This window comes from Adiantum capillus-veneris, chromosome 8 (genome assembly GCF_014529385.1).
Source record: "Adiantum capillus-veneris isolate H3 chromosome 8, ASM1452938v2, whole genome shotgun sequence".
NCBI classification, from domain to species: Eukaryota; Viridiplantae; Streptophyta; class Polypodiopsida; order Polypodiales; family Pteridaceae; genus Adiantum; species Adiantum capillus-veneris.
Genome location: NC_140938.1, coordinates 13,284,775 through 13,309,260, shown reverse-complemented (window position 1 = coordinate 13,309,260; position 24,486 = coordinate 13,284,775). Strand labels below are relative to the sequence as shown.

The following is a 24,486-nucleotide window of genomic DNA, read 5'->3' as shown; positions in this document are numbered from 1 at the left end:
TATAAGTCTTGCACTCGTAGAGACTTGGTGTGTTGGCATTGAGATTGTCAAAGACACGTTAGGCAACATTGTTTTACGTGTAGGAGACAACACAAAAGATAATGGAAGCATTGTACAATTCCTTTGACAACTATTATACATGTCAAGAATGGACATATGCAACTATCTTAGGTGATTGAAATGATACTCATGTTTTGGATGGAGATGCATTTTATGTATCTACCCACATGCTTTTTTGTTAGCGATGGATGATGGCTTGATGTGTGATTGGATCTTGGATTTTGGATCGTCTTTTCATGTTACTCCGCATCGGGAGTAGTTTTGCATCATATGATGCCACAAGAATGGGCTTGTCGAGGTTAGGTGATCAGTCATGTGAAGTTGCACGTGTGGGAGAATTCCATTTGGCATTTCCTCTTAGCTCTTCATTGGTGTTGAAAGATGTTAAGCATGTACCCATCTTTTCAAAGAGCTTGATCTCAATGAGTCAATTAGATGCTTTGGGTTATCATGTGTCCTTTGGTAGCGAGTCTTAGAAGATCTCTCAAGGGTTTTTGGTCATAGCGAGAGGTAAGTATGCAAGTTTTAGAGCAGTGATACTCCATTATGTGATCACCTTGGGATGGTGTGTTGACAGGAATTTATGTGCGTGCTCGAGGATACAAGGAGATGTTGCCTCCCAGGGCATGTACGCAATCATAATGGAATCTCAATTGAGGCACATAGGCTGACCATACAAGAGTAATGAGACTTGGTAATGAATGGAATGACAAGGATATCGGTTGTGTCGATCCTCGTGATGTTGTGTTTCCATGTCGGCCATTGGATGGAAATGTTGGACATCTACATATAGGTTTACACGATGTGAGTAGGCTTGGACAACAAGCCAAAGTCTCAATGGAACAAGTATGCACGTTTGTGCATGTGCCTAGATGTGTTGCTAGGTATGCCCACCCACGCATAGTGTCAAGCGGACATTTAGAGGATTGTCCTCTTGTGACAAGGCTATGTTGTAGGGTGTCAAGCTTTAGTGGGAGTATGCCATAAATATGATTTAGTCATAGATAGCTAAAGTCTCAATGGAATAGGTATGCACGTTTATTGCATGTACCTAGATGTGTTGCTAGGTATGCCCACCCATGCATAGTGTCAATGGATTGTCCTCTTGTGACAAGGCTATGTTGTAGGGTGTCAAGCTTTAGTGGGAGTATGCCATAAATATGATTCAGTTAGAGATAGCTTTCATAATGAGACCACTGGATCATCATATGATTTGACCATGATAGGAGGTCATGGGAGGTAGTGCTTGACCTCTCAAGGTACTTGGGTGATACTCAAGAATTGCACATATTCTATGATGTGCATGGAGCATATGTATGTGGTTATACAGATGTGACTATAAACATCAAGTTGTTTGCTTCCAAACTTTAGTGGCCTCTACGCCGTTGTGAGTCGATGGGCATACGATAAGGTTTCACATGGTTGCTCTTACTTGAAGGCACATTAGACTTTAAGTGGAAGGTTGTCGGGGCTAAAGGTAAAGTGGTTGGTTGCCCAATGTGGACACACACACATGCCCATCACATATAATAGGTATATGTGATGGGGCTAAAGGGCGAGTGGCTGGTTGCCCAAAGTGGACACACACACACCTACCCATCAACACACATAGCGTGTTCATTCTTTGATTTGTCTAAGGATTAAGATTGGAGGAGCTCACCATTGGAGCTCTGGCTACACAATCTCTCTCTCTCTCTCTCTCTCTCTCTCTCTCTCTCTCTCTCTCTCTCTCTCTCATTCTTGTACTCTTTGTAGCACACACCGTGAGTGCAACAATTCCCACAAGGATTTTTTAAAGATCAAACCAATCCCCATTCAAGAAATCCTCATTCTTTGCAAGGTATTGATCCTAAACTAAGGTCTTTAAGACAAGGCCATGCGAAACATCCTTGCCGATTCTAGACAAACCAACCGCCGTTCTGGCTCAAGCCTCTTTGGAACAAAGGGTCACATTTAATGATTTTCTTCCACTGATGAAGTTAAGATAAGGATCAAAGTTTCCTCTTGCATCCTTCCGCTCCCAATCACCTTGCCTTCACCAAACATAGAAGCAATGGCAAAGTTCTCACTGTACTAAGAAAGCAATAATTTTTGGAATTTGCAAGTAGATTTTTGGAGACCCAATGGAGATTCGGGGAATGTTCTTGTTGGGACAACTTAAGGTCAAGACCTTATAATTTCACATAGATTTGACAGCTTTGCGGATGCTTCGTATTCCACACAACAAATCTATGAACATTTCTACTTTTGTGAACGTGGCAACTTCAAACTATATCCATTTGTAGCCATACAAAACCACAAAGTAAGGCATATCATAGAGCCATGATCCAACATCCGAGGTCTAGCAAATCCTATCTCATAAATGCACAAGGCCACCCTTTTGCAATTGGCTTGATTACACCATTGGTAGCCTACCACAAGCCCTCGAGGCAAACTTACATAAAATAGGCAAATGATTGTGGTTGATGGTGGAAGATGAGCGATGGATGTTTTGTTATGGGGATGGATTTGTGAACATGTCCCTATCTCTTGCGTTTGCTACTTTCACTGCACTTTTTAGAAGATGTCTCTCTCTCACGTCTCTAGTAATTGGGCCTACTTTCTTTGTCGATCAAGTTGGAAGATGAGCTATGGTCTTTTCAGCCTGTGGATGGGTTTGTGAACAAGTCTCATCTCATGTAACATATATATTGACAAACATTTTCTTGCCCTTTTGGATAGAACACTCATCATACATCAACATGTATTCTATTGCCTTGATAAAAATTAGTAGAAAACACCAAATATGGCCAACACTTTTGCCTAATACTTTTATATTGCTGGTTTAGAAAACAAAAATGTAATTTTAGCATTTCTTGTCTCTTGCCTCGTTGCAAACAATCTTACTCTCCTTTGTCCCACCTGATCTCTTTTACAAGCACATGCAAAGCCACTACAATTTCAAGAACTTCATTATGAACAACCATTTGTATTTTATGACCGCTCAATTTTTTAATTCAAAAGATATACTACTCATCTCTATGGAGGCATTCAAATCCAAATATACACATAGAATATTTTGCATAAACCTTTTCATACAAACACATAGATTCTCAATAATAAACATTATATCTTTCTAAAGCAAAATAGGGAAATTTAAAATGGGGAAACTTAACTCCATGTTCTTCTCCCCAAAATGAAAAATGTGGCCACACATGGGAGATCGGTGTGGATTGATTTTGTCCGAAAGTGAACAAGCCTAGGGATAATGACGGAGGGCTCTAAGAGGCTTGAACACTCTATTAGAATCTTAATGACCTACACCTATTGAGCGTACTCTTCAATCAATACCATAGCAAAAAGAGAGCTTTTCAAAGAGCTTCTTCAAGACATAATTGATGAGGAAGAGCACCACACTCTGGCATACATGTGCATATGGGTGTTTATTCGTGTGGCAATACAATGCTTCAAAAAAGCCTTAGATTTCATTGTGGATTTTCTTTCCCTAGTTAGTCACGACTCTATCACACACTTCCAAGATTCACACCTTAAGTTGCTCTTAGAGCAATTGACATGCAGCTTTTATGTGGGTTTGGGATTGACAAGCGTGGGATAGAGGTGTGGAACAAATTATCATCATTTTCGCAGCTTCATATGGGCTACAATTTTGATGAATTTTCTTGGCCTTTTTTAGCCTACTAGGCGGACTATAAAATTGTTTTGTTGGGAATAAGGTCTTGAGCCCCAACTAAGAGGCATGATCATCAACATAACCACACTGCAAGAAGAGAGACACAAACAAAACACAATCCTTTATTCAACTAAATAACCAAACTAGTAGAAGAGAGACGCACAATAAACCTTAGCTTGGTCGTACATCCTTCCTCTCAACGTCTCGAGTTCAAATCTCAAACAACGTTAAACAATTCTCTAATTATAGGCGGTAACTGACGGCGCCCGTCAAGAGCAAAATGCCGTCAAGGGAAACCCGAGTTAAATTATCTCTCAGGTTAAGGGTACGCAGGGGCTAGTCACTGGTCAGGGTTCTTTCATGGTCTTTGTCTGTGTTGCTGTGTGCACATTCTCTTTTCAAGGAAGTAGCGAACTTGGTCTCTGTGGATCGCCCAACCTCAGAGGTAACGCTCTCTTCTTCTCCGCATCGTTTCTTCTGGCTTTTTTTTGGGGGCGTCTTTCGCTAGGGTTTTATACAGAACCGCTATGTCTTTGTACCAGAGGGCTGAGGCAAAGTAGCCTCGAAGCTTGGGTTACATTGCAGACCGTCGTAAGATGTTCAGGCTTGCAATCCGCAGTACACTGGTGCTGTTTTCATTCTCTCCTGCCCAGTTTCGAGAGTGGTGATACCCCATTTCTGAATAAGCTCAGGTTTTCAGTTCGGCTTACTGCCCATGTGCTTCTAGGTTTTCATGGGTGCAAAAGAGCTGGGCAATTAGGTAGGCCCATGGCTCCTCCCAGGAAAAAGGGGGCTAAAGGTGCTTCTGCTGCTGCTTCTCGACACATTTGGAATGTCGGCGATCTTGTGCTTGCCAAAGTGAAGGGCCATCCGTGGTGGCCTGCTCGGGTAATTTCTCCTCTATTCTTTGCATGTAACAGTATTGAGTTCTTAATATGCTTGCGACGATACTCAATATCTTCCTAGTAATAGTTTGTCTTCTCGAGATCACATTTTTTCCAGCAGATCAGGATTAATCTTATAACCGTCTCCTCACAAGTTAACACGCTGGTAATTTCAGGTGAGTGATCCAGATGAGTTTGGCTATCCTGCAGATCGGCGCAAAGTATTTGTGTATTTTTTTGGCACCAAGCAGATGTAAGTGATCCTCTCGATTCACGTGATCTTGAGCAAGGCAGTTAAAAGGATATTGTTCAGTCAAGTTAGTTATGTGGTTAATTCAGTAAGGCATCAGGTTGCCTGCCATTGTTATGGTGCATTCGGAAAATATTAATTTCTAATTTTTTAAACCCATTTTTGTTTGTCTTTCTTTTATTTTTGGTAGAGGGTTTGTTCAGCCAGTAGATGTGAAATCATTCACCTCGGAGACAAAGAAGAGTCTGCTTGCTAAATCACAAGTTAAGAACACAATCACAGATTTTAGTAGAGCTTTAAAGGAAATATGTGAGGCCAGCAAAGGGTTAAGTGAGCGTAACGACGATGGTTCACAAGTTTCGTTGAATGAAGTATCAGATACAGCAATCGAAGAGGCTGCAGAGCAAGAGGAAGTAGATCAGGTTGAGGAGAATATCAGCAGTGCGTCAGTATCTCGCGGACACAAACGGAACACTGATGTGCTGAGGGGAACGCCTGTAGAATCTTTTGAACGAGAGACGCGAAGTCGTGCTCATCTTGGAAACGGCTTGGAAACTCGGCAATCTGCAGAGAAGGCTAAAGGTTTGGCAACTCATGAGCCAAGCAAAAAACGGAGGAAACTTCGTGCAAATAGTGAAGAGCCTGACAGGAGAAGCTTAGCCGCACCAAATGCAAAGAATGTACTTCCTCGACGGCGGCTGAGTTCTCGACATTCTCGAACCTCAGAGGCTTCTCTGTCTGATAGTGTAGCTGATCACAAAGATTTTCCCAATCAGGTGGCCATAGATTGCCATTCAACAAGAGATACTGAGGTGTTTGCCAATCATAAGGAGGTTGAGCTGGAACATCTTTCAGAGAAGTCAGCTGAATGCCTTGAGGTGAACACTTCGCCCCAGAGCAAGCATATCAGCTCTCCCGCTAAGGATTTGCTGGAGTCCTCTCATAATTCAGATGTAATCAGTTTTAGGGCAAACACGATTGAAGTTAGTCATGACCTACTCAAAATCTCTCCCATCCATGATGCTGTTGGGACACAGAGAGATTCAGATGTTGATGGTGCTCCGCAGCAACTACTGAAAGAGAAGGCTGAAGACGTTGTCCTGCAGACCCTACTTCCAAAGAAGAAACGAAGAGCTTCCAGGAGACTTGAAAGAGACCCTGAAAATAACAACATTGTGGAAACAGTTGAGCAGTTGCATACTGCAAGCTTACATGCCCAACCGCTGGAGGCACTTGCAAAATCTGTTCCTAGTGAATATCAACGGAGGAAGAGGGCTTCGTCACTTGTGCAGAGTCAGGTGCTGGATTCTCAGGTCAGTTCTTTTTATTCTTTTAACCTGGTAGCCACAGTAAGTTAAATATTTACATGTTCTTTTGAGGTGCACGTCCCTTATTTGTTGAATTTTTTGGTACTTCTTTTTCCAATGAAGACAGCTGGAGACGACTCAAGGGAAGATGTTGCCGCACTGAAAGGGGAGAGAAGAGCGACTGTTCTGGATATTTGTGGTCACCTTGAACTTCAGCCTCCAGCAACCACAGCCCTAGAACAGTTGGAGCCTTTGGAGGCCTCAAGCTCAAGGGAGTCTCCACAGCTTGATGAACCATATCATGCTGTTGCTAGATTGAGCAAGGATTCTAGTGAGAGAGATGCTCTTGCAAGGGAAGAAAAGGTGGTGGATATAGCTTCTGCTGACAATCATTTAAAAGCTGACAATATTACGGGGGAACCTCTTCTGGACAGTCAAGATGGCGAGTCTCATGCGAGCACCTTGAAAGAGTCTTTCGGTTCTAGATTTACGGTAGAAAGGGATATTAGTCTGCCACCAAAAGCCGATAAATACCGCATCAGAAGCAGCATAGCTGATGGAGAGGCCGCTCTACCTCCGTCAAAGCGAAGACAACGTGCACTTGAAGCAATGTCTGCTTGTGCAGCTGAGGCTGCAGCTGTAGAGAGCAGCTCAAAGGTGGACCAGCAGTTTGATTTACCTGCTGCTGTGCCATCCAGCAATGAAAATGAGATACAAAGTATAGAAAATGAGGAGCCACAATCACATCTACAAGCCAGCCCTCAAATTCCACTTGAGAAGCGGCAGGATTGTGATCAGAGTACGCAGAATGTGCTGGTAGAGCACCAGAACTTACCTGTGTCTCAGCCACGGGATGAGGTGGAAAAGTTGGCGGAAATTTCATCTTTGAGTGAGCAGCACATAGCGGGCTCTGAGACATTAAAGAGTTCAGCTAATGGGGGGCTACCTTCAAAGAAAGATGCTGACTCCACTGTTTTGACTCCAAGGAAAGGAGAGAGTGGAAAGTCTAAACAGTTCAAAGGTTCCAGTTCCAGTCATGGAAAAATATCTGATGGCTCAAAAGTTAGCACGGACTTGAAATCAAAGCTCAAAGCAAAAATCTTGGATGCAAATCAGGACAAGTCTGGGCTTGATAATATTGCGAAACATCAAGAGCATGTTGCCAAACAGACTGCCTTAAGTCAATCAAGGGGATCAGGGATTTCTAGGACGCCTTCTGAGTTGAAATCAGGCTTTAAGGACTTGATCAGGTCTAATAGTTCCAGTGAAAGGAGCCGCTTGGAGATTTTGGGAGCATTCAGAACTCAAGAAGAGTCAAACACTAATAAAGTGAGAGCAGCGTAAGTGCTACTTTGAGCACTTGTGTAAGTTATTTCTGGGTTGCTATTTCAGGTTTTAAGCTTTTACACTACAACTGTGTTTTCCAGTGTTGAAGCTGCCAAGGAGGCTCAGAGGGCTAAGGAGGCGCTAATGAAAAGGCAGGCATTGTTCTCCAAGTCAGAGTATTCAAATGATTTAGGAGGGAGTCCTTCCCCTGGTGGAAGTTCTCTTCTAAATTCCCCCGGTCATACTTTACTTGCAGCCAGCTCTGGCATGGTTCCTCGTGAGATGTCGCAACACATAGTTGGACGTGATCCAATAACTGGTTTGGATCTTTTTGGGACTATGGGACAGGATGCAAGAACTAGCCCGAGCTTGAAAGATGCGACTCTTGTTGGTGATACAGAAGCATCAGTTGCTAGGGACACTTTTGAGGGAATGCTTGAGACATTATCCCGGACTAAAGAAAGCATTGCGCGAGCCACACGACATGCTCTTGAATGTGCGAAGTTTGGCATTGTTGACCAGGTACCTCTTTCTTGCATTCTTTATGATAGGCTTGCCGACAGGTGTGATCTAGTAGTCGAGTACTTGTTTGGATTATGTTTCCTTTTATTCTTTGTATGTTCAAATGGGGTTTACATTTTAGTATGTTCTAATATCACCTATGTTTGGGAGTTCTTAATATACTTTTCAATTGAGAAAACCATTGATATGGAATTTTGTTTAAAGTTTATTGCATGCCAAACATCTAGTTATTGGCAAAGAGAGGAATTTTTATTCACATAGTGGAGTTGTTTATGTCAGCAAGTGACATTCTACACAAGCATGTGGGTTTTTCTTAGCGAGAAAGCAGTGAGGTCAAGTTGAGGTATGCATTAGAGATGGGACGATAGAACATCTTGTTATTTTTTAGTAATTACAAAGCTATTATTACAAAGGTCCACATGAAGGAGGTATCCAAATGTTGAAGTGCACAAGCCTGCTGTATCTCAAAGCAAAGCATTAAGAACATATTCCCTTAGCTAGGAGACCAAATCTTTTGGAGGGGAATGTTTACTTACATCTTATAAGGGCAAAGGTTGGGAGAAAAGCCCCATTTTGAAGAATAGGATAAGGAGAGTGCGTTGTCTATTCATAAAGAGATCGTTCATGCTTTGATAATAGAATGTACTTCTAGACAAGCAATCTATGAGGGTAGAGGTAAAGTAATCTTGGAAGTTGTTGTGGCCGAAAATTTATATCATGAGTAAGAACATGGATTCTTGAAAATCCCACGAGGGGACAAGGTTTCTTGCGTAGAGGATCCAACATTCATCTAGCATCGGTTTGGAAGATCGCAATGTAAGTTAGTAGTTGGGTATGATGTAGAGTGTGCAAGTGCCATCACATGGATAAAGATAGGGTAGGATGATTTATTTAATAGTTTTTTAGCTATTCCTTTGTACCAAGGGATGCTTTGTTGTTAGATGTACAATTGTAGCCTTTATGCCACTAACCTTGTGGTGAGACCAAGTTTTAACCTTGGGGTGAGCTATGGAGGTTTACAACAACTCTAGTTACACAGAGAGGTCAAATCTTGGCATTTTTTGGGACCCAAGTGTTAGAAAGAAAAGTATTGTTATTTTCTCTGATCGTTTTAAAGTGTCTTGCTGATTTGAACAAGGTCAAAATCAACCTTAGTATAAAAAAACATTAAATAAAGGTTTTTCTTAATGTTATTTTACTTCAGAGTGGGAGAGGTTACATCCTTATGAACAATAAGAAGATTTTTGTAGAGGAAGGATTATTTCTCCTCTCGGATAGAAAGAGTATTCATCCTCCTCCTTTGAAGGGTAAGACACAGGATTGGAGAGAAGAATGGTTATACTTACTCTCCGATTTGTGTGTGTACAAAACGATTTTCGTATGAATTTGCTGATGTGTCAAGCCACTGAAGACCTGGCCGGTTGGGGTTTCCCAGACTCAACCCTAGTTGACTTGCAAATCTCGGTTGAGGGGCCTTCAAACACGTGCCCAGGGCTCATGCTTGGGCATGCTCTCGCTTGGAGGTGCAAAGGGTGGAGTATCGATGTACTGTGTTAAAGCAATATAAAGAAATTCCGAAAGGGGCGCCAGGGTTTGGGGCCAATGCTCTTTTGGGGTGGAACTCCGCCACTACCCGTTTCGTGTGCTGTGCACTCTCTTTCTCTTAGTTCAATTGTTATTGAAGTGCTTAAAAGTCTGTTCAGTTTGTTCTTTTTCGTTGACACGTGGTGCTCTCCCGTTATAGTGGTATCATAGCTCCAATCATGTGCTTTTTTGAAAGCATACTAGTTCCATAGAGCAGACATAATGGAAACTATGGAGTTGGATGAAGAAGAAAAGACTCAAGAAAGAACCTAAAAAAATCTCTCATATTTTTGTCAAAGAATCTGTCCCTGCCCCGGATTTACTAGTCACTCCATCCTGAATCCATTGTGCATCGGGCGCGGTCTTGTCTTCATTGCTTTGTCTTAAGGGGCATAAGCCATAAAGAATGTCACAAACTGTTGATGTGTCAATCCACTAAAGAACGGAGCCAACTTGCAGATCTCGACTAAGGGGCCTAAACCCTAGAAGCAGCAACAAAAGTTTTACCAACTATTTTTAAAGAGAAGTCTCAACCAACTTATGGTACCTCGTTCAATGGGAGTCCAAGTGACCAAAGGCAAAACAGCCCCCCCTCCCCCCCCCCCCCCCCCCCCACACACACACACACACACACACACACACATTAATGTGCAAGCAGATGATGACGTGTTAGGCATGTACGGACTTCCGTGAATCGCGCTGTAGGTTGTTGCCGTGGTAGGCGCATGGAATTCCACGTTTTACGTTGATGACGTGGTAGTTGTACGGATTTCTGCGTTTTCAATTGCTCCATGCTTTTGGAAGGTTAGACGCTTTTAGAACTTGAAGCTTTTCATGTAAATTGCTTGTAGAGGCCAAGGGCCTTTAAATATGACCTACGGGGCCTGGGCTCTCACTCTGGCAGTCTACGTGCGGGAGATGCAGAGTAGAGCCATGGGAGTTGTACGTTGTTGATGCGATATAAAGAATTACTTCAAGGCTTGGGGCTAGTGCTCTTTGGGGGTAGAACTCCGCCACTCCTCGTCTCTTGTGTCGTGCATCCCTTTCAATTTAGTGCTATTTGAAGTACTTAAAGTTGTTCAGTTTGTTCTTTGTCGTTGACACGTGGTGCCCGTCGCGTTACAAAGAACCCAAGACCACTTGCAAGAGGAGGAGGAGATGAAGGAGGAGTTTGTCTTGACAAACCCTACGCATTAACGTGGGTGGATTTTGATTCCGACAATTTTGAAAAAAACTTAAGCTTTTGGCAGAGTGGGGTATCCTAAAATGCTTGCCACGAAAAACCCTAGCAGATTCAAACTTGAAACTATTGGACATCTCTCAACGGGGCTTCCTTCTTGAGCCGATAACCTTGGAAGCCCAAAGTGATTACTATATCTTGAGGCTACCATCACCTTTACAGGAACACTGTTTGACCAAGCCAGTTTCGATCATTCAAGAGCTTATGGACTGTGTTGCGACCGGCTACGGCTACAAACTTTTGGAAGAAATCCAACCCTAATTTTTGGTGCAAGTTTTATGATGGAAAGCAAGATGTCTTTTCGAGCTCGACTGATGTCGAGAATGTTTTTCTAGTTTGATTTAATAATTTTTTGAATTTTGTTTGATAAATTGTTTGGAGATCCTGTTTGGAATTTGTTTGAAATGGATGGTTTTCGTTTTTTTAAAAAACTTGTCTTGGTGCCGGTTTGAATTGTTTGACATTGGTTTTAATATTGGTTCGATGATCGATGATTTACTCCTGGGAGGAGTATTGAAGAGAATTGATGCTTGTGAAAGCTTGCACATACTCATGGCTCAGACCCTTGTGGTTATTTACAGGGAGAGTATTGATGTTTGAGAAAGCTTGCACATACTCATGGTTCGGACCCTTGTGGTTATTTACGGGTGGCTGTTACTCATAACCCGGACTTGGATAGTTATTTACGGGGAAAGTATTAAGAAGTCTAAGGAGTGGTTACTCTCAACACCACCAAGCGACGTAGGCTGCGGTTTGGGGAGCGTTTGGTTGTAAAAGGCCTTTATATCTCATGGCTTGGACCTCTTTAGGTTATTTGCAAGAGGAGTGTTGAGGAAATTGTTGAACAGCTCATGGCCCGGACCAGGATGGTTATTTGCCCGTGGGGGGGGGGGGGGGGGGGGGGGGGGTGTTCATTGGCGAATGTATGTTTTTATCTCTTGTAACATGCATCCTGTATTGGATGCGAAGTGGATGGAGGAGGAGGATCTAGCAGATACTCCTCAGATTTTGGAACCATACCTTGAAGCATTCGGTTTAACATAGTCTACTCCGATAGAACCCCGACTTCAGCGAGGGTGAATCTAGTGTAGCGGGTTTGCACAAGAGGGGAGTCACTTCGCTCCTTTGTCAACGGATTACCCCAATTTTTGAATAGTCACTGATGTCCCCTTTGGGTTTCATGGATACTACTGGGTTGAGTAGTATTTTGCTGTGTAACTTTATGACAAGAATTCTCGAAAATGAAAATGATTGATTTGTACTTGACTTGTTTGAGTGCAGGAACTGGAAGACGAAATGACTGCAACATTTCGGTCTCATAAATCTCTATAGACATGATTGCAATTCAGACATTCGTGGGGTCTGGAATGGATCTAGATGCGATTACTAAATACATTGCCGATGGTCATGGTCTGAGATTTGGAATGAATTTGTCCGAGATTTGTCATGTGATGTATTGTAACGTGACTGTCGTTTTGTACAAGTGCTAGATGTGTCGATCAGTGTCTACTAAGACAGTTTATGGCCTTTGTTTGTTTTGTATGCGTAATCGAGGGCGATTACAATTCTTTCAAGAGGGGGTATGTCACAAACTGATGACGTGGCATGTCCAACTTATGGACCTTTGTCGAGGGGCCTAGGTGCCATTAATAAGAAGCGAAGAGCATGTTGACGTGGGTGCTATACGAACTGTTGTAAAAGGCGTTGGTTGCTGACTTGGCAAAACTGTACAAAATTTCTTCGATTTTTGTGATTTCTTCGATTTTCACTGGCTGCGTTTGGCAACGCTAGCTTTTGGGAGACATTGCTTTTGAAGTTTAATGCTTTTGGGGCTCTGCTTTTAGCAACCCTTGTAAAACCTTATAAGTGACCCTAGGGGGCTCACTTCTCAGAGCATCTGGACGCAAAGTCTAAGAGCGAGCACCCGCAGGCCCGTTGTACTTTGCTCATCACAGATTATTATAAAAATAAATACCGAAAGGGGTGTCAGTCTTTAGGGCCAATATCTCTTGGCATGGACCTACGCTAGGCCGTGTATTCTCTTTTGGTTTTGTCAGCTAATTTGAAGTGAATCTTTGCTGTGTCGCGGCAGAATCTTGACTTGGGGTGTCCAAGTTTGCTACAACTATAGCAAGGGGTTGATAGAGAGAATTACAAAAATGGGGATAAACCACCTGCTGCGTCGATCTATGTCGAGGCCGGAGGGAACTTGTCTGTCCCAAATGTTACCTGAGTTGCCTTGACGATGCAACACTCGTCTTCAGGTGTAAGAACCAAGTTGCATTGATTCTCACTTGCTTCTTCATAAGCTGATTGGGTGTCTTCGTCCAGTTCTTTCCTAGATGGCGATGAAGGTACTACTTTGTGGTGAAGCTTGGTTAAGTGCCTGTGGCTCATGTCAATTCCACCAAATAGATTTGCCATTTTTCACTACTCCATGGAGAGAGAGGTACTTGTCGAAGTAGATCCTTGGGCTTAATTGCGGAGCCATACGCAGAGGTTCTGAAGATTTGGCCCTTGAATTTTCCTTCTTGAAGCATTTGCCCGAGTGCTCTTGTAGACCTGTAGTCCTTATGAGCCTTACCTGCGGTTGAAGTAATGTATGTTTGGAGCTATCTTCAAGACATATTGAATGTCAGCCACCTCGTTGACCGAATAGATGAAGTCTTCCTGATTTCCTTTTTACCATACAAGTCTTGTGCACGAGTTTTCATGTCTTCTATGCTAAAGGCTTTTTGTTTAAGGCAATACCTTTGTAACTGAGGAGGCAACCTCGTCAAGGTTGACCATCCAAAAGACGGCCATTGGAAAAAATACATTCGAAAACCGTTGGTTGTACAACTGAAGAGTATTTGTCTTCTACAATTGCAAGTGGCTCCATACCGCCAAAATCTGTGCCTCATAAGCAGGTGTGAATCTAGGGGAGCAAACAATTGTTTGAATCCCACCCACATTCTTCGACGGTGGTGCTTGTCCATGTGCGCATTCCTCTTTTGATCTCGGAGGCTTAGTTGAAGTTGTCACGAAAGAAAGTGGCATCAAACTACCTAGTTGTGGCAAGCGCTTTCTTCTCGTTTTGAGGCCTCAAGAAAGTGTTGAATATTTCGTTATCTTTTTGTTGAATGTTCTTCCATAGCGGTCAATTGAGAGTACATGTGTTGAGGTGTATCGTCCGTTGTGTCTAAAGTTGTACCGAAAGTAGAAGGTATCCCTCCTTCATTCATGCAGTCGATCCCACCTTCACACAATCCAAAGGATACCTATGGATGCTAGATGTTGTCATACATTCCTACCCTAAATCAAGGCATGTTTGCCCTATAAGCCCAAAAGCTCTTGTGCCATAAGGTCGAAAAGCAATTGGCCATATGGATCGAATCACCTTGGAGGCCTACCAAATTGACTTTGGGGTTCCATATGACACGGGATCCTTGCCTAAAAATCAAGGACATGGTGGCATTTGATTTGTATGTTGTTGCATTGGCTGCTACATTTGAGTGGCCATTGAGTTGGATCCATTCTCGTCAGACTGATCTTTGAGGTCTCTTGGGATTGTTCGTATGTTATCTTCATAGCGATGCAAGCGAAAAATCAGCATTGCAAACATGTAAATGTCGATGGCTACCATGAGTCGATACTATGCATGATGGAGCTGATGGTTATAATGACTTGTGGGTGTGCCTGGAACGGGACGGGGATCACGTGCCACCTGAAAAGAACAGATCGAGACAAACTTTTCACACTTCAAACAATTGAACAAAAAGATGGGGAGAATCGACATGAGACATGGAGTGGCGAAGTTCAACTCCCAGATTGCAATGGCCCGAAACGATGGCGCCCCTTTCGGTATTTCTTTATATTGCTTCAATCGGGTACAAATTTGTGGCTCTTCTCTGCTTCTCCACGCGGTAGATTGCTAGAGAGAGACCATGACAAGCATATAAAGGCCCTTGGCCATCCAAAAGGAGTTTTGCTGAAAAGCATCGAGTCTAGAAGTTGTTGGTCCAAAAGCATGCTCCCAGAGGGCTGATTGTACAACATGCCACTTCAACAAGTGTTGACGCAAATCGCCGTGCAAATTGCAAGATTCTATACATGTTAGGTGCAACAGAATTGAAATGGCGAGGATCTAGTTTTACACTTCCACAATTCTTTACTTCTTTCCTTGCGTTAGTGATTCCTCTTAGCTTGAATGATGGTTCCTTTTACCTCTCCCTGGAGAGAGGGAATGAGAGAGTGCGAAAGAGAGAGGAGGAGAATGACACCTGTTGGGGTCCCAACCAACCCTCTCAAGGGGCACCCACACCGTTGCCGATCTGGTATTTTCTTTTGATTGCATAAATGGAATGTACACACATGCAATACCTCAAGCGCAAGCTCTATTGACTTGAATGATGACTATCGCCGTGGTAACTCCTCAAGATGAGGCACCTCCGGGGTTGATTTGATGCATCTTTGGATCCTTCTCGATGTGGGATTGCAGATGGCCACCAAGGGGCTGATTTGCACTCCCGATATGAGAGGAATGAAGGGCTGAAAACGCAGATTTTGATTATGCCGATGATGGACAGCAATGGAGCACTCGATGGCGGCGAGGGAATGGTCGAGGGGAGGCTCAATGGGTTGCCAGAGTACCGGACCGCAACGGAGAGGGGCTAGCGGTCATGGATGTGGGCCGATCCGAGGGCTGCAAACTGAAAATGCTAGCGCTGAATCTGCAAATTTGATGGCGCTAGGGCTGATCTGGCAAGGGAATGCAAAAATGTTGAGGATGTAGGTTGTTGCAAGTGCGCTGGACTGATTCTAGCAAAAAACGCCAAGGTTGGAAAACATTGGCTGATGTGAGCAAAAAATGTTGTATTGTTCTACTCCTTGCAAGCACTGGGCAATCTGATGAAAAACCTTGCTCCATTTGCTCCCTCCTTGGGCTTAGGTAGGCTCACACCCACCAAATAAATCATTAAAACGCTTTATTAAAATTTAGGCCCGGGGGGGGGGGGGGGGGGGGGGGGGGGGTGGTCAGTTTGTGTTAAATTGTCGCACATTTGACCACCCGGGAATCCCATCGACTCGGGGAATGGCTCGTTGGATTCCTCTAACCTAGAACTATATGCTCGTCATGCGAGATGCCATCGTAGTGTAATAACATCTGTCAAAACGCATGTACAAACCATTTATGCAAGAAGGGTCCAAAAGTGGAAAACCTAATCTAATGGATTTGTCGAGGGGTGTAAGTCTTGCGAACAAGCTCACAAAATTCACCGGTACTAATCCTCTCAGGATTCTAGACATTCCTATCCAGGAAGAAAAGGAAAACTGGCTTTGGAAGTTGATGAAGCATATCCACGTGGCACACGGAGCCATGTGCACGTGACATCCCCTCTTGCTTAAGGCGAGGTATTGGTAATGAACTCCATGCATGCCACAAGATGGTCTCAGATGAAGTTCCTCAATGATGTCCTCCAAATGACTTTTGAGAGAGGCTCCCTTGGGTTATGTGGAAATGTCCAAAACACGAGGATGGTGATGATGTATCTACTTGCAAACAATGGATCGCCTCTTGGATCAATGATGCCCTTGTTGGTTACCGACAAACAATAACCTTTGCTGCCCAACTCGGATGGTGTGAACCAAACAACAAACCAGATAGATGCTGATAGAGCGAATCGTTGGATATGCAAACCCGGATGTCCACGAAGGTTACTGGCCAGCCTATAGTGCCCTTACGTTGAAAGATTGGCGAGAGCAACGCCTAATGGGAGATGAAGATGGATATGTCCTTTGGAATGCCCATGAACCATGCCAAGTCCTCTGTCTGATGTCCCATGAAACCGCTAAGTAACTCCTCAAAGATATAGGCTCCACTTGGGGCTTCGACTAGATTGCCCTATGATGGAAGCTCTAGATGAATCCTCGTCTCTGCAACGGATGTAGATGCGAATGTAGGCTCACGATACCTGCGAACTCCCGCGTGGCTGCCTCGGATTGGAACCCTTTGGACTGGATTGACGGCTATTGATTGCTAAGGAGATGCAGATATGTGGACTTCATGTGCTGCCAAAGATGTGTACAGATCGATAACAATGCAATGCCTCTTCTGGAATGATGGAATTTTGGAGAGATGGTTCTTCAAACAATGCCAAGACTCCGAAGCTATTAGGTTGATTTGGATGGTGCCTTCCTTTGTCGTCATAGGCCGTTAACAAATCTTAATACTTGTAATCAATACCTTCATGTTTGGAATGCATGTTGTCAATGATGGGATCTGTCATGTTGAAGAATTTACGATTGCAAATATTCATGCTAGGATTCCTTTATGCCGAGGTGGTGGAGTTTGCGCAAAAGTCAACTACCCTTTCGTTGGTTCAGAACAACTGTTGTAACAAATTGTTGACGTGTCAAAGCCTATAGAGATGGAGCCAACTTACAGATGCCGGCCGAGGGGCCTAAACCCTAAGAAGAACAAGTAACAGAAGAAGTCCTACCAACTTATGGGGACCCCGTTCGATGGGGCCCCAAGTGACAAAGGATTAAAATAAAGCAGGACCTGTGTACACACATAGAAACTGACGACGTGGCAGAATTTCGAAAATTGCGTTGACATGATGACGTGGCAGGTTGTACGGAATTCCGCGTTTTGCGCTGGTTGATGACATGGCAGGCTGTACGGATTTCCGTAAATTACGCAGGCAGCTTTTTGGCTTTGCTTTTGGACCAGATGCTTTTGAGTTTGAAGTCTTTGCATTGTAATTGCTTTTTAGGCCAAGGGCCTTTAGATATGAGGTTAGGGCTCATTCTCTGGCATGCTCCTAGAGAAGGGTGCAAAGTCTGGAGTACCGGCTTGTACTGTGTTGATGCAATATAAAGAAATACTGAAAGGGGCACCAAGGTTTGGGGCGGATACTCTCTCGGGTGGAATTCCGCCACTCCGTGTTGCGTGTCGTCTCTCTCTTTCAGTTCAGTTGTTATTGAAGTGCTAAAAGTCTGTTCATTCTGTACTTTTCTATTGGCACGTGGTGCCCGTCTTGTGACAGTGGTATCAGAGCATTAGGCGTGTGCTTTTCTGAAAGCATACCGGTCCTACAAAAGAGCAGATAGAGCTATTGGAATTTTTATTTTGAGGTGTCTTCGCCCTCCAACCCAGAGTCTGTTCAGTCTGTTCTTTTCTATTGGCACGTGGTGCCCGTCTTGTGACAGTGGTATTAGAGCATCAGGCGTGTGCTTTTCTGAAAGCATACTGGTCCTACAAAAGAGCAGACAGAGCTATTGGAATTTTTATTTTGAGGTATCTTCGCCCTTCAACCCGGAATTACTAGCCACTCCGTGTCGCGTGTCATCTCTCTCTTTCAGTTCAGTTGTTATTGAAGTGCTAAAAGTCTGTTCAGTCTGTTCTTTTCTATTGGCACGTGGTGCCCGTCTTGTGACAGTGGTATCAGAGCATCAGGCGTGTGCTATTCTGAAAGCATACTGGTCCTACAAAAGAGTAGACAAAGCTATTGGAATTTTTATTTTGAGGTATCTTCGCCCTCCAACCCGGAGTCTGTTCAATTTGTTCTTTTCTATTGGCACGTGGTGCCCGTCTTGTGACAACTGTAACCCTTGGTATACAGTGTTTGCATTTCCTACGCTAAGGCGCATGGTCCTGCAGTTCCATGAGTATGGGAAGCGTCCTTGGGTGAAATACAACACAGACTCAAACACTAGAGAGAAAAAATTTCAAAGATTAGCATTAGTGCAAAATCACAAAGCTTTGATACCAATTTCAGGTGAAGCGGAATTGAAATGATGTCCTTTACTTCTTTCCTTGCGTTAGTGATTCCTCTTAGCTTGAATGATGGTTCCTTTTATCTCCTTGGACCCGGTGGGGTCCCAACCAACCCTGTCAAGGGCCCCGCATGGTGTTGCCGATGTGGTATTTGCTTTTGATTGCGTCAATGGAATGTACACACATGCAATACCATAAGTGCAGACTCTACTGACTTGAATGATGCCACTCGCCGCGGTAACTCCTCGAGATGAGGCACCTCGGGGGACTAATTTGCTGCACCTTTGGATCCTTCTCGATGTTGGATTGTGGATGGCCACTAAGGGACTGATTTGCACTCTTGATGTGAGAGAAATGAAGGGTCGAAGACGCAGATAACAATGGAGGCTCGATACTGGCGAGGGAATGATCGAGGGGAGGCTCAACGGACTGCCAAACTATTGGACCGCAATGGAGAGAGGCTAGCGATCACAGATGCATGCCGATTCGGCGAGGGAAGGGTTGCTCACGGCAAAGTACAACTCTGGAGGGTCTTGTGCTTTGACTTTGCGTCCCGATGTTGTGCAGAGTGAGGCCCCAAGGGCTCCTTATAAACAGTACAAGGGTTTCCTAAAAGTAGCTCCAAAAGCACTTCTCCCAAAAGTGCTAAACCCCAAAAGCATCTGCTCCAAAAATCTCATGCCAAAGTTGCCCAAAATTGCCAAGAGTGCATAACACGAAAATCCGTACAATCTGGCACGTCATCATCAGCAACGCAATTTGCAAAATCCCGTATGTCTTGCCATGCCATGTCAGTGCGATTTACGGAATCTCTCTTAGAGTTCAAGCTTCTGTCTTTGAGGGTTTTGGGTCCCTTGAATGGTGCTCTAAGTTATTTAAGTTGGTTGGTTCAGCTTCTCTTGTCCACTCAGCCATTTCTCTTCAAGTTGGGCTTTCCACGTCATCACTTTGTGACATAGGCCCCATCGGACGGAGTATCATAAGTTGTTGGGGTTAGGGTTTTTAATTCTAACCCATCTTTAAATTTGGGCCACTTGGCAAGAATCTTTTTTTTGCTTCTGCTAGGGTTTAGGCCCCTTGATCGATATCTGCAGGTTGGCTAGGGTTAGGCCCAAGGAGTCCTAATCCTTTGGGACTTTAGTGGCATGACATGTCCGTAGTTTGTGACTCTCCCCCTTCTTGAAAGAGGAGTAACTGTTACGATTATATCTGTAAAACAGCTCAAGTTTGATAAAAAAAATATCCGAGGATTATTTTGAGGGTCAATCCCGATAGTCATTCAGCCAGATTGGAGCTCTTGATATTCTTGCGTAGCAAAATTAGCAATTACACCTAGACCGCGTTGATTTGTAATGGATGCCTCGATGCACATAAGTTACATACGGAGGCAATCTCACCCAATTAGGAATATATTTAGTGGCTGGCACATCACGATGCAACACAAATGCTTACACATGCATGTTAGAGGACGCAACAAACATCACCTGAGTGTTCCTCCCAGACAAACGGTCTTAGGCACGAAGGTACTCAACGACTACCTCCTCACCCCCCCGCAACTAACCTAAAAAGTTTCGGGCCATGAGTTTAGAGGATTGATATAATTAAATGCTCCCCAGACTGCAATTTGCATCGCTTGGAGGCTTCAAATACAACTAAACACTTCCTTGACCTCTTGCTTGCGTCGTCCAGAGGTTTTCCAGCATACAACTAAATGCTCCAAAGACGACCGACTTACATCATTCAAAGATTTTCCAGCATACAACTAAATGTTTCCCAGACCATCGGTCTGCGTCATATAGAGGTTCCACACCAAACCATCTCGAGAAAGCACGAGCCAAAGATATTCAGAAAACAACATCAAAGACCAAGTATTCTCAAATTGGCACCAAAACAAGTTCAAAACAAATAAAATTTATTCCAAACAAATTTCCGAGCAATATTTTCAAACAAAGTTCAAAAGTATCTAAATACAAATCAAACTCAAAAGCATTCTTGGTGTATCTCGATGAGTCGAGCTTGAAAAGACCATTAGATGTGCTCCAAAGTTAGGGTTAGGTTTCTTCCATAAGATTGTAGTCGACGATAGTATGGTTCATAAGCTCTTAAATATTCGAAATTGGCTTGGATAGAGAGTGATTGTGTCAATCCCCAAAAAGGGTGATTTGACCAAACACGTGGATACCTGCTGCAGCTCAATAGGAGCACTATCGTGAATAGGAAAGAAGAGAGTGTTGGCTCTCGCGAGAGTAGGCGGACTAAAGTTGACTGATAGCTGGATGCGCGGACACAGTATTTGCTTGTTGTGCTCCTAGTTAGAGGGTCGTTCGTTTTCGCATTTGTTGGTGTCTTGTTTGGTGATTGATGATTCTAGGGTGCGCTTGCGAAATCGATTCAACACCACCTTCAACGATTTCGACCCGCCGCTGGACCCTGAAGAAAGGACCGTTATCCTCCTTAGTGGGGAGGCTCGCAGGAAGCGGCTGCCCTCCTGGGTACGTCGTGATCCGCACTCGAGGAATATAATTGTAGGGCACGTGTCTGAGGCGAAGTTCCTCGGCGAGGTGGTCACGCCCATAACTAGTCAGCGAGATGGGTCTCTCAAGGGCACGACTCTAAAAGTGTAGATAAATCTGGCCTCTCGTAGTCCAGAGGAAACTAGTGACAAAAGTGTCTATCCTAGGAGACTGGGTGCATAGTCTTGGTCGTTCTTCTTGTGCACTTTTTTGGTGTATGGGAGCGGCCGGGAGTGCCCAACCCGACTCCTAAAACAAAACAAAACAAAACAAAACAAAAATCTTGGACAGAGAGTATTCCCATAGCAATGATGGCAGTCCAATGATATAGCGATCACACTGGGCTACAAGGTTATCGATTTGAAGAGAGACACCCGAAGATAGATGTCTATGAATTTTTAAGTTGTAGTCTGTTAGGGTTTCTGTGGCAAGCATTTTAAGGATACCCCAGTATGGCAAATGTTGCACTTCAAAGGAAGATGTCATGTAACTTCGGGTAAAAATTTTCTTGAAAGGCTGCCAAGTGCTCGAAGTGTGCGGCTTGGTAGCTATAGACTTCCACCTTTGCATGGCATTGGCTGTGAGAAAAGCAACGAAAGAACTTAGATTCTTCTGAGTAGTTCCCCATGGCATATGTTGTCAAACTACTGCAAGGCCTGAAAAACTTCCCTTGGATCTTTCTCTCTTGTAAAGGGGGGGGAAAAGCGTTATCTTGCTTTGTCTCCTCTTGGAAGGACCGATATGCTTTCAAAAAAGCACACGAGTGAAGCTGTGATATAGCTGTAACGAAATGGGAACCACTTGCCAATCTTAGATGAGAATCATGATCATTGTAACTTATTTAGCAATCACATCCAAATTGCACTGATCTTTTAACGGATGTCTTGATCTACTAAATCTTGTTACTATCACATCAGATTACCTCATGTGACCAACATAAAATGTTGTAGTCATTACTTCCCTTTTCTTGTGAGCCAGGCCCTGTTCCAAAATGAGTATCTCTTCCCTCTCTGCCACTTCTGGTTGCTCGTTTTGTTAGACTTACACCACTTTGCTACTTCACATAGGTCTAGGATATACTTGTACGGCTAGTATGTCTCCAGGCTGGCCACCCATAGTCTAGCTTGTACCTGGTCCGGCCGCTCGAGTTTGGGGCCGGCCGCCTACTTTGTCTGGGCGTCGTCACATATTTCTCATGTATAGTTCTTTTCGTGTTGGGGCGTGGGGGATTTTTTCCAGGCTTTGCCCTACCTCCCCTTGGGCACCTATTTATGGGGCCAGGGGGTACCCACTTCAATCATCTGGTTATTGTGTATTGGGTCTTCTACTCATGGTAATCATGCGGGGGGGGGGGGGGGTGATCGCCCCCTCTGCCTACACAACGTTTTTGGTGTCTACTCTCTCTCTCTCTCTCTCTCTCTCTCTCTCTCTCTCTCTCTCTCTCACGCCTTTGCATATGCGCACTCACACGTTTGGCTCCCTATCCACACATCTTTGGTGGATAGGCACTTACCACTTGACCTCGACACGTTATATCACTTGCTTACACATGAGCATCTACATGGACTTAGGGAGTGGATCTTGTATCTCTTCTTGGACAGGTTCATTGCTTGGATCTACAGACGTGAGTGGGACTTTAGTTCTTTGGACTCTCTTGGAGAGTTTACCCATGAGATGCGGGAGATCATGCATATCGTGACTACATTCGGAGTAACCTAGAGCTTGGCTTAGATGGTAGTGCAGTTGCTCTTCTACACTCCTGATAATTTGGATTGCTACCCTCTAAGTTGCTTACACTCACCCTCGGTAACCTTACAACAGACTTATCCCCTGACCTTGGCAGTAGGCCACTGTCACCAGGAGGTGTATTTTTCCTGTTGCCTTCCGTAAATAAGTACTAGATATTTTTATTTTTACTTGTTTTCCTCGGAACCCTTGAAAAGGTGCAAGTGGACATTGCATGGCCAGTGTGAAACGGTTGTGGCCGAATAGGTTTCTCAGAGCGGGAGTTTGGGTCGGTCAGTCTGGGACTGGTCGGGCCAGTTAGCATTGAATTCTGATGAGTATGGAAGCCTGTGTGCGCCAAATGAAGTCTGGGCCACTCGAAAAGTCACTTACAACTTTATAAGTGAGTGGGAACTAGGGAATTAACTGAAAGGGGCAAACTGGACACTTGGCAATTGTAGAGCCATTTGCAGGACACCTCAGCTGGAGGGGGCGCCCATTTGAGGCTGGGGTTGATTTTTGCCCAAGAAAAGTGACCTACAATGTGTGTGTGAGTAGTGGGTGCAGGTCTACAGGTTTAATGGAAAGCTTGCCTTCTCCTCTGTCTCATGTAGGGCGATGACTTGCTCTCGTGCATCTCTCTCTCCCTTTTGGCACATATGGTAATGCCCCACTAGTTGGGCTACTCAGATGAACATGTACAGTTCTGGGGGTTTATGCGCGTTTGCCAAGGCAAGAGCCTTCTGAACAGGAACCGGGCTAGCTAATTGCTAATCCCCCACAGGTACGCACAGTTCCATCGCGAAAGATTGCGAGTTCGGAGAGTTTTCTCGCGTGAAAACTCGTCCAATTCACAGGGGAACTGTCCCATTGTGTGCGGGAGCCCTTGGGACACGCGTAGGCGTGTTCGCTCCGCTGAAAACGATCCGAAACAGCGAATTACAGCCTGCTGTGTTTTTCTGCAGGTTTAGGGTTTCGCACCTAAACTGCAAGGGAACACAAGGGGAGCCTCGTGAGAGCCTTGGGATGCGTGTACAAGCTTTTGGGCACCCGGCAGTGAAAAACAGGGAAGTACAGCCCGCTGAAATTCTGTGACAGCTCACCAGAAAGCTTCCAGATAGCGAGGGAATCTGTCCTAGACAGGGGTTTTTGCGTCGATATGTTGCCAAAATCAGGTCGAAAACCTGCGTTTTCAGCCCTCGCCAGGTTTGGACAGCTTTGTGAAAGCTTGTGCGAAGTGGTTGGATCGTCTACCTTAATTTGAATAAAGAAATACCGAAAGAGGCGCCAGTCTTTGGGGCCTACAGGGTGTCGGTCTCGTGTGCGCAGTGACATTCTAGTCGCTGGACGCAACTGTGTTCTCTTCCCTTCTCAGTGCTTTGTGTAAAGTTAACAGGTAATTGAAATAGTACCGCCCTCTACGTTGTACAGGCCGGTTATATGGTTCCATCGACGGGATAGTCACTTTTTCTTCAAAAAGTGCTGCGTGGATTGTTGTGGGTGAAAGCAACACAGAGCTTGTCGTTATGGCAGAGAAGAGAGACCAAGTACCTGAAGAGGGATCTTCCTCACATGGCATGGAGAAAGTTCCTTCAACTCTTCAAGAAGAGGACAGGTTGTTTAGAACTCAACTGCGTTGCTGC

The 24,486-nt window shown here is 44.3% G+C and overlaps 1 protein-coding gene across 4 annotated transcripts in view; it reads left to right on the top strand.

Annotated features, from left to right (window-relative positions):
- The first annotated feature begins 4,019 nt into the window (after positions 1-4,019).
- The window catches only part of LOC147451692 (uncharacterized), a 54,225-nt gene continuing 33,758 nt past the window's right edge, over positions 4,020-24,486 (top strand). For 2 of the 4 annotated variants that reach the window (XR_015188817.1, XM_086517581.1), the window contains exons 1-6: positions 4,020-4,175; positions 4,273-4,618; positions 4,791-4,867; positions 5,055-6,177; positions 6,295-7,511; positions 7,599-8,019. Coding sequence is in view for 1 of the 4 variants with exons in the window: in XM_086517581.1 (XP_086373707.1) it covers positions 4,499-4,618; positions 4,791-4,867; positions 5,055-6,177; positions 6,295-7,511; positions 7,599-8,019 (2,958 nt within the window). In the remaining 3 variants the exon portion in view is untranslated. The remainder of the gene's footprint in view (positions 4,176-4,272; positions 4,619-4,790; positions 4,868-5,054; positions 6,178-6,294; positions 7,512-7,598; positions 8,020-24,486) is intronic. The other 2 variants (XR_015188816.1, XR_015188818.1) reach the window with 2 other exon arrangements.